The sequence below is a fragment of the Rhinoderma darwinii genome, chromosome 3, assembly GCF_050947455.1.
Source record: "Rhinoderma darwinii isolate aRhiDar2 chromosome 3, aRhiDar2.hap1, whole genome shotgun sequence".
Lineage (NCBI taxonomy): Eukaryota > Metazoa > Chordata > Amphibia > Anura > Rhinodermatidae > Rhinoderma > Rhinoderma darwinii.
Genome location: NC_134689.1, coordinates 290892846 through 290914603, shown reverse-complemented (window position 1 = coordinate 290914603; position 21758 = coordinate 290892846). Strand labels below are relative to the sequence as shown.

General features: G+C 41.9%; 1 protein-coding gene across 1 annotated transcript in view; it reads right to left on the bottom strand.

Annotated features, from left to right (window-relative positions):
* The window catches only part of LOC142750442 (transient receptor potential cation channel subfamily M member 7-like), a 94850-nt gene that overhangs the window by 36767 nt on the left and 36325 nt on the right, over positions 1-21758 (bottom strand). The window contains exons 18-25 of the mRNA XM_075859443.1: positions 15953-16082; positions 15503-15773; positions 15096-15324; positions 12728-12880; positions 10794-10940; positions 9814-9942; positions 6628-6906; positions 5355-5529 (exon numbers count right to left, since the gene is read on the bottom strand). Coding sequence (XP_075715558.1) covers positions 5355-5529; positions 6628-6906; positions 9814-9942; positions 10794-10940; positions 12728-12880; positions 15096-15324; positions 15503-15773; positions 15953-16082 — 1513 coding nt within the window. The remainder of the gene's footprint in view (positions 1-5354; positions 5530-6627; positions 6907-9813; positions 9943-10793; positions 10941-12727; positions 12881-15095; positions 15325-15502; positions 15774-15952; positions 16083-21758) is intronic.

Below are 21758 nucleotides of genomic sequence, written 5' to 3'. Positions count from 1 at the left end.
AGCGCAGTCGACTGCGCTAATGGTGACGGAAACAGAAGCTGTGCTTTCACTTTCCGTTGCGGGGTTCACCCGACGGAAACCTCAGACGGAACCCCGAAACGGAAGCGAACGGTGATGTGAACAGGCCCTAACACAAAAGTTTTGTATTTTTTTAAGCTGGTTCACAAAAAAAAATAATTCCAAATTCTACTGGACCAACTGCCTATTTGGAGAACGGCAGCAGCTCCAGGAGCGACATCATAAGGAACACACTAGGCGGATATGCTGAGTAAAACTCCACAGCTTATCCGCCCTGGTTGCCGCAGGGAATTCTGCCAGCAAAACCGCACCAAATAGTGGCGCAGGTTTCGTGAGGCATGTCCGCTACGGGAATCCTGCAGGGAAAAAAAAGTTTGGACTTGCCCTGGCCGTAGTTTAGGTGACGCATCTCTCTCTTCTTAACGTAGCCCCGCCTCCTGGGATGACGCTGTAGACCATGTGACTGCTGCAGCGGTCACATGGGATGAAACGTCATGACAGGAGGCCTAGCTGCGCTAAGAATAGAGGATCGCGTCACCAGGACTACGGCCGGGGCAAGTCTAAACTTTTTTATAAATTTAAAAAAGTGCCTTTTTTTTTTTCTCATTTGTGATTTTTGCGGCAAAACCGCAGCATTTCCGTAACAGAGCAGCAGCGATTCCACAGAATAAATTGACATGCTGCGGCTTAAAAAGCCACACTACAGGTCAATTTTTTTTGCAGCGTGTGGATGAGATTTGTTTAAATCTCACCCACTCTGCTGCGACTGTAATACGCTGCGGATTTTCCACAATAAAATGTGTTGCATAAAATCCGCAGTGTTCATGCCTAGTGTGTTCCTACCCTAAGGCCGGATTTACACGAGCGTGTGCTTTTTGCGCGCGCAAAAACGTGGCGTTTTGCGCATGCAAAAGGTCCATAACAGCTTCGTGTGTCAGCAGCGTATGATGCGTGGCTGCGTAATTTTCACGCAGCCGCCATCATTATGACACTCTGTTTGTATGTTTGTTTTCATTCATAGTTTATACGGCTGCGGAAGTGCTGGGCGTGATTTTCACTCACCCATTGACTTCAATGGGTGCGTGATGCTCGAACAATGCACAAATATAGGACATGTCGTGAGTTTTACGCAGCGGACACACGCTGCGTGAAAATCACTGACAGTCCGCACGGCCCCATAGAGTAACATAAGTCCGTGCGAGGCGCGTGAAAATCACGCACGTTGCACGGACGTATTACACGTTCGTCTGAATAAGCCCTAACAATAAGGCCCAGTTCACAGAGTTTTTGGGCCTTGATATTGACTCGGACACTGCGTCAGAATCAGCACCAAAAAACTTCCAAAACCGCCTCCCATTGATTTAATCTGAAATCAATGGGAGCCAGTCGCGGAAAAAAGAAAAAGCAGCACGTCCTTTCTTGCAGCGGTTCCGCCTCTGACCTGCCATCGAAATCAATGGGAGGCAGAAAATGCATTTTTCCCTGCGTTTTTTGTCTGCTGTCCTCAATCGCCGCGGGCAAAAAACGCGGCAAGATAGTGTGGGCAGGTCAAAATCTGCCTCAAAATTCGGTGCGCGGTTCCAGGCGGTCGCGGGTGCGCATGCGCGGTAGTTTGCGGGTGCGCGCGATCGGTCGCACGGGCGGCGGTCTTTGACGACCCCCATGACAACCCCCATGCTACCCAGGGCCGCCATCAGGGGGGGTATTAGGGGTACTGATGTGAGAGGCCCGGCCAAACCTAATTGAAAGGGGGGCCCGCAGCTCACAACATTCTTTTGGTGAAAATAAACGGGCCCCACTTTATTTAACTGATTTGTACTTTTTTTTATTAGTCCCCCTAGGGGACTTCAACCAGCGATCGCTGCACGATATACTGCAATACTAATGTATTGCAGTATATCGTGATTCTGACAGGCACCTATTAAACCCTGCCGGAGGCAAGGATTAATAGGTGTACAAAGATGGAGGACATGGGGGCGTTCAATAAGCCCCCAGGCAGCCATAGCAAGCATCGCCCCACCGCGATTGCGTTGCGGGGGGCACGATGAGCTGTAAGAGGGGGCCGCCCCCCCTCTTTTTGACGATTTAAATGCTGCGGTCAGTATTGACCGCAGCATTAAACGAGTTAAACTAGCGGGATCGCGCTAGAGCTTAGATACTTCCCCTACCCGACTTTGGCGTATGGATACGTCAAATGTCGGCAAGGGGTTAATTATACAAAAAAATAACATTAATTTGCTGAAACCGGACAACCCCTTTAAGGGTTGTCAAACTGCAAGATGTTTCAATGAGTGAGAAATCTGCCATCCTAAAATTGCTACATAAGGATTTCCGAACATGTAAGATTACTGATAATCACATATATGTATTTACAAGTACAGCTCATTTAACACATTTTAGGCAGAATAAAGAGCAAATTGCTCACTATATCAGTGTATGCATATGAGGAAGGGGGCAGAGTTCCCTGACACATTGCGTGGTGAGATTTAGCATGGAAAAGACTCAGCGTTTCTAGCGTTCTCAGTATTAATACATAGATATGTCATCCGTTTCAAAAGAGGAATTAAAATTGACTGAATAGACTTCAATATTGTGAAGGCGCTGATTGTCAGGGCAAGTCATTCTGCACTGCCAATCAGCGCCTTTCATAGACGCAAGCAGTGCGATGAGGTCATCGCGCCTCTTTCGACTATGAAAGGTGCTTATTGTCAGGGCAGAATGACTTGCCCTGTCAATCAGTGGCTTTCAACGACAAAAGTGGCACAATGACGTTATCGCGCCGCTTGCGTCGTTCAACCCCAGCAGACCTGCTCAGAAGAGAGCAGGTCTGCATTGTCAACGGACGGCGTGGGAATGGGATTAAGGTGAGTATGTTAAAAAAAAATTGTTTTATCCTAATAAAAATGTGAGTGGCATTATCTACAGGGGGGGGGGGTCTATATGTGGAGCACTATAGGGGGAGCTATATGTGAGGCACTATATACAGGGGTGGGCTATATGTGAAGCACTATTTATAGGGGGAGTTATATCTATTTATAGGGGGAGTTATATGTAGGGCACTATACAGGGGTGGGCTATATCTACAGGGGGCTATATACAGGGGTGGGCTATATCTACAGGGGGCTATATACAGGGGTGGGCTATATGTGGAGCACTATATGGGGAGCTATATGTGAAGCACTACATACAGGGGTGGGCTATATGTGGAGCACTATCTATAGGGGAGCTATATGTGAGGCACTATCTACAGGGGTGAGTTATATGTTGGACACTATATACAGGGTTGGGCTATATGTGGAGCACTATCTACAGGGGAGCTATATGTGGGGCACTATATACAGGGGGAGCTATATGTCAGGCACTATATACAGGGGGCTATATGTGGGGCACTATCTACAGAAGTGGGCTTTATGTGGGGCACTATCTACAACGGAGGCTACATGTGGGGCACTATCTACAGGAGGGCTGTATGTAGGGCACTATTTTCAGAGGGGGCTATATGTGGGGCAGTATATACAGGGGGCTATATGTAGGGCACTATCTACAGGGGGGCTATATGTGGGCACTATCTACAGGGGTGGCTATATGTGGGGCACTAGCTACAGAAGTGGCTATATGTGGGGCACGATCTACAGGGGGCTGTATGTGGGGCACTATCTACAGGGCTCTATGGAGGTCACTATTTACAGGGGGTCTATGCAGGGCACTATCTACAGAGGGCACAGTGTGTGTGTGGGACACAGCGTATGGCGCTATTATATTCAGGGACACAGTGTATTGTGCTATTATAATCAGGGACACAGTATATTGTGCAAATATATTTAGGTTCATAGTGTGTGACACCATGAGAACTGTATCTTCATTTATATGTGCAGAAATGTTTGAAAAGTAAGAAGCTGAAGACATCTGAGCGGCAAACTGCAGAAATGAGCTGTGGCTGGGAGAAGTCATCATAGAGGTCTGGACCGGACGGAGAAAAAAGAAGAAAAAGAAGAACTAGAATCGGACGTCAACTGTGAGTCACTTAATATAAATGTTTATTCTGCCTCTAATCAGTACTGTAGTCACTGTATGATCTGCAGCGAGATTATGGGTAGTATGATTTTTTTTGTGAAACAGCAATTCCCAGCATATTCTTACCATTGATCGGGCAATGCTGGGAGCTGTATACAATTTAGTGCAAACCTATATGGCAGGGGTTGCACTAAATTGAGCTGTATTTGTGCTGGTGTCGTATTTATGTACTGATCTTGGTTCTGGTGTTATATATATGTACTGAGCAAGGTTTTGGTGTTGTATACATGTACTGAGCTTTGTTCTGGTACAGTATATATATATATATATATATATATATATATTGAGCTTGGTTCTCCTGTCTAATTTGTGTATTGAGCCTGGTTGTGGTGTTGTGTATATGTACTGAGCCTGATTCTGGTACTGTGTGTATGTATATATATATATATATATATATATATATATATATATATATAGAGCTTAGTTCTGGTGCTGTATATATGTATGAGCTTGGTTCTGGTGCTGTATATATGTTGAGCTTTGTTCTGGTTCTGAATATATATTGAGCTTTGTTCTGGTGCTGTATATATGTACTGAGCTTTGTTCTGGTGCTGTATATATGTAATGAGCTTGGTTCTGGTGTTGTATATAGAACTATATTGCTTGTAAAATGTACAAATGGTTTTATTCTCGAGTTACACCCAAAAAAATGTGGGAAAAAAATGACAACTCATTGATTGGTAGAGAAAACAAACATGGCGAGGGGAAGGAGATGTCGGGAAAGAGGTTGGCGGGAACTGAATCTTTGTCCCAGGTGCTGGAGAACTTAGCTATGCCTCTGTATATATTGGAATGCGATGAAGCTTCGTAGCAGGTCGGGCTGTAAATATCTTACAAATGCTGCAGCCACTTATCTTAATATAGTAAGTGCTCATTATCCCATCCCACTACAACTCCAGATTCTCAGTACAATGAAATAGGCTGGGTATAACCCCCTATATGCAGATGCTCAATGTGAAGATACATTTCGAATAAATGGAGACATTTGGTCTAGGAAAGCAGCGGTGTTGATTATAAAAAAAAATCATAGAAAAATAGTTAAAAGGTCTCTGATGGTTTTGGATAACAAAGTTTGTGTTCCGTTTTTTTGCACATCTGCATGATTTAAAGGTATAAAGCTTATGTAATAGCCCTTTCCAATTACTATACCTAACTAGTGTTCAGTCTCTGCTTACCTTCAAGTCTTGTATTAGTAAGTACAGTTTATCTCCTACATCAAAGAATATGCATGGAAGTCTATGTATAATTGATGCTGAACTTACCATCTATTTCATATGCAAACATTTCACCATAGGTCATCCAGTATGGACGAAATACTACATCTTTAGCAAGGGACCAAGAAGGTTCTTCATTAGGATAAAGGATCGCCTTTCTTGGCACACCAAAGGAAAACACTACTATTCCCATGATAACCACAATGAAAAACATTCTTGACATCTAAAATAAAGAATAGATTATTTCTTTACAAAACAAATAGGAGCACAGGGGAATGAGCAGCCCTCCACAAGTCATTTAACACATATAAATTGTGATCATTGCTAATTAATCTGGATTACCAACTAATGTGTTCTACATTTTTCACAGGGATTTCCCTTGATTACAATTAATACAAGTGAAACTCTAGACAACTTTTCACAACTAGTAAAACAAGACCTAATAGGTTTTTGAAACATAACAGGATGGGTAATTCGATCACTCTGGTCCCTTGAATGTAAGTTTTCAAGGTGCTTTGTACACTACAGGTCCTTAACACTACAAGAGATAAAAAAAAACTCCTGCATGTTACAGGAGATGTCAAAACGATTGGGAGTTCCCCAGGGCAGAGCCTCAGCTAGGCCCTTGGGAAGCCCCTTATGTTACGAGGTCAGGGGCTTTCGACTACAGAGTCCCCAGCCAGAGCATCGTAAGCGCACTGGCCGGGGACTCCAGGACTGGAGAAGACCCTGATGTCACTGTCCATGTATGGAAAGTGATGTCTGGAGCTTTCAACTACAGAGTCACCAGCCAGAGCATTGACAGCACTCTGGCCAGGGACTCCGGCATTGAAAAGCCCCCGACCATATATGGACAGTGATGTCAATAGTTTCGCCAGGACCGTAATCCCTGGCCAGAGAGCTCTGGCATTGTAGCTACTGACATCACTGTCCATATATGAACAGTGACGTCAGGAGCTTCCCCAGGGCCCAACACTATACAGTGGGATACGTTTCTGCGTTTTGTCAGAGGTATACGTCAGGAGTGCTTGGAAGTCTATAAACGTGATGTGAACAGGGCCTAAGATGGGTTCATTATCATTTATTTAACAGGTCCATTATGATTTGGCATGGTCTGTCCCCCCTTCCCCCGTTGACTTGAAATGAGTTCAACAGGTTCCATCAGGTTTTTCCAAGTTTGGCTTTTTTTTTTTACTGGATAAAACAGGGCAACATGCTGTGCTACTCTGACCATCAAAAAGCAATGGAAATCTGACAGAAAATAACTAAAGCAGGTGTGAACGGAGCCTTATTAATAGAGTCTTACTATTCAAAATCTTACCATTTTTCCAATCATGAAAACATAAGGCCCAGCATCTTTATTGACATTTAATATGTCCAATAACTTCACAAACCAAAATATAGTGTTCAGGCAGTATACTAATCTTCCAGCAGTAAACATTAAGACCTCAGAGGGTTCATTTGTGACATTGCTAGAGCCAAATCTCAGACAAAAACCCACAAAAAAAGTCATTATTCCCAAGAATTCGTTGACATTGAGATAACTGTGGAGCCACACTTTAAGCTTCTGAGAACTTTTTCCTGCTTCTGAAATGAAGATCTGGAACATAGAAAGTGCAACAATCCGTTTAGCATGGTCAGAAGAGCTCATCAACTGAATTACATGACATTATATCCAAGTGCATCTACAGGAAGTGTATTTTGAAACAAAGCATTGTATAACTATGGTACAGATTGTGGAAGGAAGATCATTTATGTCAGTATTTTAGTGTAAGTGCATTGAAAAATATGGAATTCAGCCTGAACGGCATATTTATGAAGCCCTGCGCTTGAAACTTGCTACTGTTTAGAAGTGTGTGTTTTATTTATCACAGATGCACAGTGTCTGGAAGAGCATAAGAGCGGTATTCCCCATTTAACGGCTAATGCGCTAATCATACGTGATGAAAGTCTTAGGCTTCATTTGAATCACCATTGATTTAAAGTGTAGCTAAACGTTTGACAAACTTCTGACATGTCATAGAGACATGTCAGAAGTTTGGATTGGTGGGGGTCCGAGCACTGAGATCCCGACCAATCGCTAGAACGAAGCAGCTAAAGTGCTCGTGTGAGCGCTCAGCCGCTTCGTGTCTGTTCTGCTTTTTGCTGAAAGCCGATGTATCGCAGTACGGACTCATAGGCTTTCTATTGAGTCCATACACTGGTACATTTATTTCCGGAAATAGCCGAACAGACACGAAGCAGCTGAGTGCTCACACGAGCACTTCAGCTGCTCCGTTCTAGCGATTGGTGGGGGTCTCAGTGCTCGGACCCCCAACAAGCCAAACTTCTGACATGTCACTATGACATGTCAAAAGTTTAGCTACACTTTAAATGGTGACGGATCTGGTGCAAATGGTTTCCGTTTGTCACAGTTTTTTAAGGGTTCCGTCGTTTTCACGGAATTAATAGCGCAGTCGACTATGGTATTGATGCCGTCAAAATGATCAGACCCTTAAAGAACGGTGACAAATGGAAACCATTAGCACCGGATCCATCTCAATTGAAATCAACGGTGATACAAATGGAAACCTATGGTTTCCGTTTGTTTCAGTTTGGATTCCATTCATGGGTTCCCCTGACGGAAAGGTACAACGGAATCCATGATTGGAGTCCCAATGCAAATGTGAACGAAGCCTTACAGGCATCTCTGGCAGGGCCCCTTACAGAAGTACCCCTAATAACCCCCTGATGGCGGCCCTGCTTACAGGAGTATTAAAGGTAAGAATTGTAAGGGCACCACTGTATATTGTTTTTTTCTCTGAGGCAGATGACAGCAACTGCATTGAGCCAACTGCAAGGGTACTAGAGTAAGGTGTCAATACTCTGGTTATTGCATATACTGTATGGACAGTATGCTATGAGTGGGCGTTGTTACTCAGCACATATCAGGGGCATCACCCAGCAGAGATTGGGTATGGTATTAATTAGAATTGTCTAATATGTGGATTGGTTAGGTTGGTTGTAAGGGGATTGTGTTTATTTTTTAGGGTATCTGTATGAGCCTTATTCCATTGGCAGTTTCCCTTTAATTAGACATTATTCCCTTCATGTGACATGAAAATGTCTTTTCCTCAAAAATTAATATACTGTATAGTGCAGTTGGACTGAATTAATCAAAATTGCTTCTATTACCACTGTACCATTAATTAAATCAACCCAGATAAACATATTAATATTGACTGATGTTCAGGAGCCTACGACTGGGTTGACACAGTGCGTTTTTGTTGCGTTTTTAACATGCGTTTTTGGTTTTTTTGTTAGATAATATCCCACGTCTTTCAATGAGAGTTCATCAACCAAAACAAAAAAACATTCTAAAACCGCGACAAAAATGCACAGTGTGAACCCAGCCTAATGGTGCAGTCACATGTGACAGAATTTGTTGCAGAAATTTTCTGTGACTTAAAAAATCAGTTGCATTCATCTGACTGTAGTTCTTTCTGCAACAGATGTATGAATTTCTGAAAGTTCAGGTGAATAGAACTGATTTTTAGTTACAGAAAATGTCTGCAACAAAATCTGCCGTGTGTGAATTCACTCTATGATTGTCCTAAGGAATAACTTTGGAGTTTTTCTAAACAGTATAAACAAGAATAAAGGCTAAAGATGTTATTCAGGATTTTTAGAAATTTGAGGCAGAGCATAGGATGTAAACTAACAGATTCTCACTCCTGAAGTGCCACCAGCTTCAGCGTGGAGTTCCCTTTCTATGCCGCTCCGGCCCCGGATGTTCCTGCAGCAGCCACGTGCAGTTTATTGGTCACGTGCTGCTGCTGCAGCCAATCACTGGCTTCAGCGGTGACGCTGCCATATATGGCACTGATCGCCGAGGCCAGGAATTGACTGCAGTGGCACATGACTGATGAACTGCACATGACCACTGCACGGTCTTCCGAGTCTAGAGCAGCGGAGCACGGGACCTCAGCGCTGGAGCAGAGGGCACTTCAGGCGGTTAGTATCTGTTAGTTTACTATGTAATTCCATTACCAGCCCTGCTGCTCATTTTAAAAATCCTGGATAACAACTTTAAATATATGAATTGGAATGTCATACATTTTTTTGCAGTGTGTTTATTGGCATTTCTAACTTTTTTAGTTAAAAATCATGTGGCCAGATGTTACTTTAAGCTCTATAGTGAAATATAGAGTTTAATGTAGAATAAAAATTTTCTGGCATTTTCCCATAGACTTTAAAAACACCAGAAAAACTAATGTTTAAAATGTTACAAAATCTAAAACGCCACCAAAAATGTTTGTAAAAAATGCAATGAAATAAAGCTTGAAATGTATGCAGTTTTCTTACAATAGTTTGCGTGGGAAAAAGGCCTTAAGAAAAGACTTATAGGCTCCTCTTTTTCGGAACCACTCCTGTGTTTGGCTAAAAAAACAACTGCACCTAAAACTGCATCAAAACTGCAAATGTGAATCCAGCCTAATAGTTTAAAATTTGTTTGCATTGTACGCACCTCCCTTGTTATCTCCACTGCTGTGGTGACTATAAATAAAAACACAATCCATTCTTGCACAGAAGGTAAACTTTCCATTTTAACCAGCACCACATATGTGTAGAGCATTAAAAAGGCCAGGTATGCCAGCTAAAAGAAAAGAAACAATACATGAATTACAATTGTCAGTAAATAGTATATCACAGGTATAGTATAAATAGCCCCGGATTCAGACAACTGAGGGCCCCTGTACAAAAGCAGCGAGTGGACCCCTTTCCGCCAGCTTACCCATAACTTACATCTTAAATGATTGACCGTAAAAAAATAAGTTTTGTTGTTCTCTCTGAAAAAAAAACCTGCCAGATAGTCCTAATTTTCCCCACGGTAACAGCTAACATCTCTGGTGGTCAAGGGCAGTAAAGGGATTAATGATAACATCACTGGCGGGCATAGCGGTAAAGGGGTTAATAAGAACATCCCTGGTGGTCTAGAGCAATGAAGGGGTTAATAATAACCTCCATGGTGGTCTAGGGTAGTATAGTGAAGGGATCCCTGTACTGAAGGCTGCTACACTCCTTCCTCTTGCTACTCCAACTATGGCTGTAGATGACTCAGACACACAGGAACTGCATCTTCAGTTATTAGCCAATCACAGTGCAGCTCAGACACTCAAAAAGCTCTGTGATTGGATGACTGGGATGATGCAATGTCTGTGTAATCCGTGAGAGACCCATGGAGAGTGTGAGAAAGTTAGAAGATGTGGCGCAATACTTGTGGCCAGTGGGACCCCGTGCAGCGGAATAGGCTCTACCGACAGTATGTCCGCCCCTGCCTAGATTTATAGCCCACTAACACAATTTCACAAGCTTTCTTAACAATGTTATTATCAACGTTACCTTTGAACATAATGGGTCAAATCAACTCCCTCTTACTAATAGGATATTATAGAAAAGAGAACAAACCATTAAACGACACATGACGCAAAAAAATATCTCGGTTACCGTGTTGAACCAGAACTTCACGATTGGGGCATGGTAAAACGCAAAATATTTCTGTGCCAGTGGAAGACGGTGAGGTTTTCCTTCACTCCTCATACCAGGAACATTTCCTCCAAATCCATCCGGCACTTCGGCTTCTTTATGAATACCCTAGAATATACAATCAGTCTACAATCTGTATTTATGAAGAATTACATAGAGGTAATATCGAGTGTTTATAAACCACTAATCTAGTCTAATCTTTACATGATATGGTAAAAACATCAACATTTGTATTATGAAGAGATCATATAGACTTTTACATAATGGTGGATGCTTCCATTACCTCTATTTTTTTAAAATAAATTCTTTATTTTCATTTTAAAGACAAAGTATAAGATAAGAAAGTGCAAACATGGGAGAGCACAAATATCGGCATGCAGGCCAACAGAAAGTGTCATTGCTAGAATGATCAACGTTTGACAGTTTAATTGAACAAGAAAACTTGACGGCTACACATCGTCGACATAACACAGTTGCATAATACATGAAACACAGTAATATTAGCAAAAGAAGAGAAAGGTAGAAGAGGAAATAGGAAGGAAGGGGGGGGGGGGGGCATGGGACGAACAACCATATCAAGACCAGAAAGAACAGAGTTGAAAGACAACCATGGCCCTATATTCTGGCAAAGACTGAAATCGAATCCAATAGTACCAGGTCTTGATGAATTTAGCGTGAGTTCCTCTCATAGATGCAGTAAGATCCTCCATTCTCATGATCTCCTGTATTTTACAAAACCACATGGCAATCGACGGGGGATTGGATTGTCTCCACAGCACGGGAATACAGGCTCTAGCTGCATTCACCAGATGGCAAACCACAGAATGCCTGTATGTAGACAACGGAACATCACACAGATGCAGCAGAAAGAAGGCTGGTCAACGCTGGAGAGGAAAATCAGTGAATTTGGAGGTGACACGCCACACTACTGACCAAAAGTCAGTCAACTTTGAACATTCCCAAAATGTGTGTAAAATCGTGCCTGCATGGTCTCCACATCTCCAGCACAGCAGGGAGACCACAGGTATCATGGCATGCAGTCTGGAAGGCACTCTATACCAGCGTGACAGGATCTTAAACCCAGCTTTCTGGAATCTACTAGCCATGGAAGAATTATGAGTCAGCGTGAACAAACGATCCTTGTGTTCAGAAGTAAGAGTTATGCCTAAATCCCCTTCCCAACTTACCAAATTGGAGGGCGTAGGGAGATTGGATGGGGAGTTTAGAAGGACATAAAGGCTGGATAGCATATGATGTATTGTGCCTATGCCAGTGCAAAGAAGTTCAAAAGGGGTCTTGTCTCGGCAGTATTCTGAAGGGTTCGGCAGTGACGTGAAAAAGTGTCGTAGTTGAGTGACCTGCCATGATGTAAAGGAGTGAGGGTCTGACAGAGATGCTAACAATTGACTAGACATCCAATTCCCATCCTGTAGGAAATGCACAGCTTACATGTCGTAAGGAATAACTTTGGAGTTTTTTTTAAACAGTATAAACAATAAACAAGAATAAAGGTTAAATAGGTTATCCGGGATTTTTAGACATTTAAGGCAGAGCATAGGATGTAAACTAACAGATTTTCACTCCTGAAGTGCCACCAGCTTCAGCGCGGAGTTCCCTTTCTATGCCGCTCAGGTCCCGGGTGATCTTGCAGCAGCCATGTGCAGTTTACTGGTCACGTGCTGCTGCAGCCAATCACTGGCTTCAGCGGTGACACTGCCATATATAGCACTGATCGCCGAGGCCAGGAATTGACTGCAGCAGCACATGACTGATGAACTGCACATGACCACTGCATGGTCTTCCGATTCCAGATGAATGGAACTGATTTTCAATAGTGGAAAATTTCTGCAACAAAATCTGCCGAGTGTGACTGCACTCTAATTTTCAGATCTTACCTCAGCACCTCCTTCTACATTGAACTTCACCTCTGGACCTTCATTTAGAATCATTTCATGAGCATCCTGGGAAACTGGGATATGGGACATTTGTGCTCTGGTTTTGTATTCCAACAGTGGTATAATTGGTGGGAGCAAAATACCTAAAATCACCTAAAACAAAAGACCCAAATATGGTAAATATAATAAACAACAATGATATTGTGCCGATTCAAAATACATAAACTGATGACGAACAATAAAACTTTTTTTTTTTCCAGGGCTCCACAATAGCTAGTTATCCTTGTTGCCCTGAGCCACAGGAAGAGAACATAAAAAAGTGAAAAAAACATATTGATGTTGACAATGTTCCATTTGGCGATTGTTGTTGAGTTCTCCCATAATGCAATGACTACACCCGAGCAACGTCAGATCGAGTTTTTGACAGCTATAACCTTCAGTCAGGATCTGACATGTTCTTTTGTGTCACAAAAGGGAGCAGAGTTACGACAACAGATGGTCTAAATCTGTCTTTACAGATACCAAAATCACTATGTATGGCCAGCTTTAAAGGGAATGTATTACCATATTCTTTTTTTTCTAATCAGTTTTTTAGTTTCTGATTGCTGATTTATTTATTATGTGGTAGCCTGGGCACAGCAGTTCAGAGAGATGCTTTACAGCAGCCATATGGACCATAGGAAATGGAAGGCTGGAGACAACTCATTGACTTTCATGGAAGAGTATTGTGTGCATGCTCTATGACCTGTACAGAGGTCACTGTGCAGGGAGCGGGAGGAGGAGAGCTGTGTGAATCTTCTAGGGGGATGAGGTAAGCTGTCCCCAAAATCTATCGTCAATGGTGTGATCCTTTAATTTGGTTAGTCTATGATCAGCCTCATGCCCACAGTAGGGCCGTGTGCGTGGAGCCTGAACAGCATTGCACATAGGTTGATTCTATAGAAAAATACCTCTGTACATACAGAGTTACATGGAAAATATCACATTTTTTCTTTTGTCGGAGTCGTATCAAATCGGAGGAATACCGAGGTACAGTACTCCTCTTTTGCTGTCAACTATTACGGCTCCATAAAATACGGAGCAGTAATATGGCATATATATGAGCCTTTAAACATAAACAAACAGATTGTGAACATAATATACTTTTCTGTTACTCATAACTTGATAAACAGTCGTGTCCAGAAGTATTTGGACAGTGACATAATTTTCGTAGTTTAGAAATAACCATTTTTTTCATAACCCTTCTATTTTCACAGGCTCCAAAGTAATTGGACAATCTATTTATAAGCAGTTTCATGGTCGGATGTGGCCTCATCCCTCCTCCTTTCATGACAAGGAGATAAAAGGTCTGGAGTTGATTCCAAGTGTTGAATTTGCATTTGCTAGCAGTTAATGAGAACTCTCAATATGCGGTCCAAAGAGGTGGCAATGCAATGAAGGGTGCTATCATTAGGCGGAAAAAATAAACCAAACCCATTAGAGAGACAGCACAAACGTTAGAGGCCAAATCAACAATTTAGTACATCCTTAAAAAGTAGAAATGCATTGGCGAGGTCAGCAACACAAAAATGAAGGCAGAAAGTCACAAACAAGTTAAAGTGACTAAAGGGGGCTGTAGTAAAGACCTAGCAAACCATCCCAAGAGAGTAAACTCAGCACTTAGTGATGTCCATGGATCCAGAATTCAAGCAGTCATTGACTGCAAAACATTTGCTTCCAAGTATTAAAAAAAAAATATTAGATTTATGGAAGGTAGTCCAGTTACTCTTGAGCCTGTCAGAAAAGGAGGGATTATGTAAAAAGTGGCTATAATTCCTAAATGCTATATTTTAGCGAAACCCCTGAAAGGGCTTGCCCAGAGTTTACCATTGTCACCAATCCACAGATCACGAGAATGTGGGTCCCGAACCCTCTGTTTCTCCTCATTGCACCCCCGCAGTGAGGAGGAGCGTAAATAGAGTGGAGGTCAAGTATGTGCCTGCTGCTTCATTCAAAGTCTATTTGACTGACGGAAACAGCTTAGCACTCGATTCAATGTCCTCCTCACTGCGGTTGAGCAGTGAGGACGAACCGGGAGTTCCAGGACCCCCATTCTCGTGATTGGTGGGGGTGCCAGTGGTGGGGACCCCAGTGATCAGACAATTATCATCTACTCTGTGGATAAGTGATAATAATTGATTCTGGGACAACCCAAATTTAAAGGCTGAAACTCTTCACTTTAATCACATCGTCATTTCTTTATTTCAAATCCATTGTGGTGGTGTACAGTATACAGAGGCTAAATCATGGAAATTGTGTCACTGTCCAAATACTTCTAGACCCAATTGCATTTCTATGGTAAAAATTCCCCAAAAAACATAATAAATACCTTGAACCAATAATTTTTTCTTAGGTTCAGTCTCCCGATCCACATATCTGTCAGCAGCTTCTGAGTACACGCATGGGAAACAAATGTTCGAAGTCTTCCAGAAACAGCGAGTTTAAGGCAAGTTGAATTACTCCAGTTGCTCAGCTGATACGTAAGTAGCTTCATTGTCAATATTTCATTCTGCTTGTAGGTTTTATCCAGGAGTTCTACAGCTAGGTTCCCAAATTCTCTAAATAGAGAGGACAAAGAGAAAAGTTTAACAAGTCCAAATCTGTATATAAAGGGAGATAGACACATATTATATTCACACTATATAAAAATAAACACATGACATATTTACATTTAATAATGACCTATTTTACAATAGACAAACACTTATAAAATTACTTTTATATATTTGTATTTACTTGGAATAGTCGTTTAGCTTTTCTGGTGTATCATCAAAAATATCCCACTGTCGAGCCTCATGGGACATTGCTCGGTAAAGACATCTGGCAACCAAAGCCTTAGCCATGGATTCCTCCCCACGTTGCCAAAAGAAGAGCGCCATCTTCTGTCTCTTCATCAATACTGCCCAGACCAGAAGATCATTAAATGGATAATGGAAAGGTCTTCCATTATCATCTTCAGTTGCAAGGGTTCCAGCTTTACATGGCTTTTGTGGGTTCTCTTTTTCACATACACCATCCTGTCAGTAGATAAACAGGTATATTAGCTATGTACAGGGGATATCTGCTTGACTAAGTTGTATTTAGCCCCATTCTCTTAGTCATCAGCAGTCACCTGCAGTACTCTCTGCTAGATACTAATCCCCACAAATAAATATACTTTCTATTTTCATTGTTCTGCAATACAGTCGGATACCTTTGGTTTGTAGGGCTGAGCTGTTTGAAGAAAGTGATTGTGTCTTGTTTTTTCTCTTCTTTGTGTACTGCCCAAGGTTTCACTGCTTTTGCAGGCACTGACTGAATTGTTTTGCATAGAGTTCTGAAAAATGAGAGAAATATTTCACAATTTGAAATTCTTTATTCTAAAAGTGACAAATCTGAGAATGCGCTGTTAGCCATTAAAGAGGTTATCCAGTCGCTAAAAATTAATGGCCTATCCTCACGATAGGCCATCAATAGCTGATGGGTCGGGGTCCGACTCACGGGACCCCCGCCGATCAGCTGCTTTAAAGAGGCTGCAGCACTCATATGAGCGCTGCTTCCCCTTCATTTATTTTTGCTCAAAACAAATGTAGCAGCGATTCACAGGTATTGCAGCCTTCTTCTCCCATTCACTTCAATAGGAAAAGAAGGCTGCAATACCTGTGAATTGCTGCTACAGCTGAAGGGCTGGGGTCCCGGGATTCAGATCTGTGATGGTCTATCCCAGAGGTCTCAAACACACGGCCCCTGAAGCTGTCATCTGTGGCACGCTGACAGCGGGAGAGCAGAGAGCAGGCTGAATGAGGAGCGCTCCACACCCCCCTGTGTAGATCGTGCCACACCATATACCGCACCCTGTTTACAGCGCTACACCCCGTCTCTATAGAAAGCTTCATTGGGGCTCCCTCTAGGAGTGGAATCCCCAGCCAGAGCGCTCTGATCAAGAATTCCGCTGATAGAGGAGGCCTCTGAAGTGACTGTCCGTACATGGACAGTGACGTCAGTGGCTCCTACTTGACCGGAATGCCCGGCCAGCGCGTTCAGTATCTACAGAGGGCACTGTGGCACTATCTAAAAAGGGGCTGCCCAATCTTGACATTCTTGTGTCTGCCAAATGCTGCCAACTGAGCAGGCAGACTGCATTTAGTGACACTTAAACTGGATTGTTAAAATAAGTACGTGGAGTAAACTCGCAAATTTCCGGTAAGTTTAAACCTAGTGCTATTATTAATGTAGTATTGTTATAGTAATGTAGTATTATTATAGTAATGTAGTATTGTTATAGTAATGTAGTATTATTATAGTAGTTCAAATAACGAATTAATTAACAAGAATTTAGCATGTTATCAAATTTGAGTAAGTAATGCGGCCCGTCACATTTTTTCTATGTGCGGCCCATTTACCCGACCGAGTTTGAGACCCCTGGCCTATTCTAAGGATAGGGCATCAATTGTTAGCGACTGGATAACCCCTTTAATTTATGCTGGGCAGAGAGGAAGGGGTTAACAACTTCAGGAAAGCCCACTGTAGATTTACATGTACATTTGCTGATCTCGTGCAGCACCAACATAAATTTACGTTGGTTCCCCTGCTGGCGATCGGATGGCCCACAGCTACACGAACACCTGTATCGGGCTGTTATTAACAGGTTCTAATGACATCATCAAGACCTGATTATTTCAAGTCCCAACCACATGGTCATGATGATAACAAATAGGTATGGTGCCTTACAGAAAAAGTTTGATGCAGCAACAAACTTTCCGGGGGTCTGCGCTGTGGCTGAAATTAATTAATTATTAAAATACATACTGAAACATATTCTTGTTTTTTTTATCTATTTTTATTTTCATTGTCTTATTGCTTCATAACCATTTCTATTATCCCTGTGCTGTGATATCACTGTATGCATTATCCTTGTATTATGATGGTGTGTTTATTAACCCTGTGCTTTGACTTCACTGTAGTCCTTAGCCATTAGCTGTGATATCACTATGCTTATTTTTCATGTTCTGTGCCATCTCTGTGCGAATTACTCCAATACTGTTAATATGTGCATTAACCTGTTCCTATGACTAAATATTGTTCATTTACAGTGACATCACTGCGCTTGTTATTCCTATTATGTGACATCACTTTGTGAATTATCCCTGTATCATGATCAATGTATGAATCACTCCTGCACTGTAACATCACTGTGACTTTTAAGGCCCTTTTACACCGGCCAATAAGCGGCCAATGCAGCGAGCACCGGTCAATGAGACATTGTTGATTGGCGCTCGTTTGCTCCTGTCACATGGAGCTATGGATGGGGATGAGGAGTCGTTACTCCGATCGCTCGTCCCCATCCATTATTATTATGTTGGCAGTGAGTCTCCCTGTTTACACAGGGAGATGTGCCGCCGACAACGATAATCGTACTTTTTAAAAACGATACGACCAGCAGATGCTCGTTCATCTGCTGATCGTTTCCGTTTACACTGGGCATTTATCGTCAACGAGCGTTATATTAACGCTCGTCTGCCTGATAATCGTCATGTGTAAAACCCTCTTTTTTCTTGTGCTGTTACTTCACTTTGGTCATTAATCCCTTGTTGTGACATCACGATCTTTATTATCACTGTTTAAAATCTCTGTATTGTGACCTGTACTGTCACATCATTGTGTTTATGTCTATATTGTGCAATTACTGTATTTTTTATACCTGTATTGCCATATCTCTCTATTTTAATATTTCTTTATTTGTTAAATTCTAAAACTGGCTCTTAAAGCCCACTACTATGAAATACAGGCAAAAGCAAGTGGCCCGAGGTATGGGAGGCGTCGATGGGTGATAGGATGTGAATCCACCCATGGACCGTAATCTCTCCTTATATTATAAAGATTTCCTGAACCCCTGCCAAGAAGTAATCCTACGCGTTTCAGTATCACTAATTTATGTGATAAGTGATATGGGATTATATGATTTGTATCCCTGCCGGCTAGCACTGTTTCTGTGCTGATTTCAGACTCCCGGCGTGTGCACGGCTCTAATACGAACCCATTATCAGTTTGTACAGTGAATAATCTCTCTATTTTACCTCTTTTGAAACATCCCCTTGTTTATTATTCCTGCAGTTGGATAACATTGTGTGCATTTTAACCCCTTAAAGGAACAGTGTCATCACAATTTTTTTTTAATATGTTAACGATGTTAGTGCTTTATTAAAAATGTTTATATTTATTTGTGTGTTTGTGTTTTACTTTTTCTTATTTTTACACTTTTTCTTCCCTATGGGGGCTGCCATTTTTTTTTCCATTTCTGTATGTGTCGATTAACGACACATACAGACATGGAATACGGCAGCCACAGTCCCATAGGGACTGCGAACGGCTCCCGTCCCATCCACTTCAATGTACGCCGTCTGTGTGGGAACTGCGCATGCGCCGCTCCCACACAGTCCAATTTGAAATGCGCGCCGTCCGGCGCCATTTTCCTGTGGACCGGAAGTCGCGGCCGGACAGTAAGATTACTACTTCCGGTCAGGAGCAGGTAAGAGATTTCTATGTATGTTCGTGTTTGTGTACGTTTACTACTGTATGTAAACCTACTACACTGTGTGTTAGCTCAAAAAATGGCGACACACAGTGTAGGAGGTTAGACCGTTCAAACCCCTCGTTTATCCCGGCACTAGCCAGGATAAAGGAGGGGGGGATGCTGAGAGCTCACTAGAGCGAGGGCTTTTTACCCAATTTTGCAATGCTGCAATTTTGGGAATAGCTCCATCTAGTGACCAGCAATGGGAAATATTATAAATTAGAATTAATTTATAATATTTCCTGACTCGTGAAAAAAATTAAAAAAATTTGAACAATGTTTAATCACCTACACACTAAATGTTTAATTAAAAAAAACAAAACATGTTTTTCTGGCAACACATTGCCTTTAAGGACGCAGCCTAGTTTGGGCCTTAAGGCTCAGAGCCCATTTTTGAAATCTGACATATTTCACTTTATGTGGTAATAACGTCAGAATTCTTAAACCTATCCAAGCGATTCTGAGATTGTTTTCTCGTGACACATTGGGCTTCATGTTCATGGTAAAATTTGGTCGATATATTCAGTGTTTATTGGTGAAAAATTGCAAAATTTAGAGAAAATTTTGAAAAAAAAGCATTTTTCAGAATTTAAATGCATCTGCTTGTAAAACAGACGGTTATACCACCCAAAATAGTTACTAGTTCACATTTCCCATATGTCTACTTTAGATTGGCATCGTTGTTTGAACATTTATTTTATTTTTCTTGGGCTTAGAACATAAACAGCAATTTCTCATATTTTTAAGAAAATTTCAAAAGCCTTTTTTTTAAGGTACCTCTTGAGTTCTGAAGTGGCTTTGAGGGGCCTATGTATTAGAAACCTTGATAAAACACCCCATTTTAAAAACTAGACCCCTCAAAGTATTCAAAACAGCATTTAGAAAGTTTTTTAACCCTTCAGGCATGTCACAAGAATTAAAGCAATGTGGAGGTGAAATTTGCAAATTTCATTTTTCTTGCTGAATTTCAATTTTATTCAATTTTTTTTCTGTAACACAGAAGGTTTTACCAGAGAAATACTACTAAATATGTATTGTCCAGATTCTGCAGTTTTTAGAAATGTCCCACATGTTTCTCTAGTGCGCTCGTGGACTAAAACACAAGCCCCAGAAGCAAAGAAGCACCTAGTGCATTTTGAGGCCTCTTTTTTATTAGAATATATTTTAGGCAGCATGCCAGGTTTGAAGAGGTGTTGAGGTGCCAAAACAGTAGGAAACTACACCCCTCAAGGAATGCATTTATGGTTGTTGTTACCATTTTGACAGCACAGTTTTTTCACAGCACCTATTTGAATTGGGCTGTGAAATTAAAAAAATTTAATTTTTTCCAATAAGATGTCATTTGTGATCAAAATGTCTTATTTTCACAGGGAACAAAATACCCAATTTGGTTGCACAATTTCTCCTGAGCGCAGCAATACCCCATTTGTGGCGATAAACTGCCGTTTGGGCCCATGGGAGGCCTCAGAAGGGAAGGAGCGCTGTGTGTTCTTTGGAGTGCAGATTTTGCTGGATTGGTTTTCAGGTGCCATGTCGCATTTGCAGAGCCCCAGAGGTATCAAAGCAATGGAAACTAACCAGAAGTGACCCCATTTTGGAAACTACACCCCTCAAGGAATTCATTTATGGGTGTTGTGACCATTTTGACCCCATAGTTTTTTCACAGAACTTATTTGAATTGGGCTGGGAATTAAAACAAAATTAATTTTTTCCAATAATATGTAGTTTTGGCTGAAAATTTCTTATTTTCACAAGAAATAAAATACCCCATTCTGTTGCGCAATTTGTCCTGAGTGCAGCAATAGCCCATTTGTGGTGATAAACTGCCGTTTGGGCCCATGGGAGGGCTCAGAACGAAAGGACCACCATTTGGCCTACTGGGGATTTTCTGGTGCGAAGTCATGTATGCAGAAGCCCCTGAGGTACCAGTACAGTTGAAACCTGCAAGAAGTGACCCCGTTTTAAAAACTACACCCCTTAAGACATACATCTAGAGGTGTAGTGAGCATTTTGACCAAAGACATACAACCCATTAACTGTAATGTGGGTTCTCCCGGGTATGGCAATACCCTACATGTGGCTGTTATCAGCTGCCTGGGCACACAGCAGGCCTCAGAAGGGAAAGATAAGGGGGGATAAGCTGTGCGGAGTACATCAGGGTAAGTAAAATTGGGGTAAATTATAAACCAAGGGATGTATGATAAATTTTAAAACACTCTTTCATACAGAGCTCTGGTTTTTCGGGACACGTGTCACATTGATATATTGTGTTCTCCCTTATCCCCCTCTTATAGCAGACTTTGCACCTCTTTTGACTTTTTCCCTTCTTGCCAGTTTGGGGAAATTCTCCTGGAAAGTGTTGCCCTGGTACGATGCGTGTGGCCTCGCTTCCAGAAGTACTGGGTGCCCCCCCCCCCTTCCTGGTCCCTAAAGATTAGG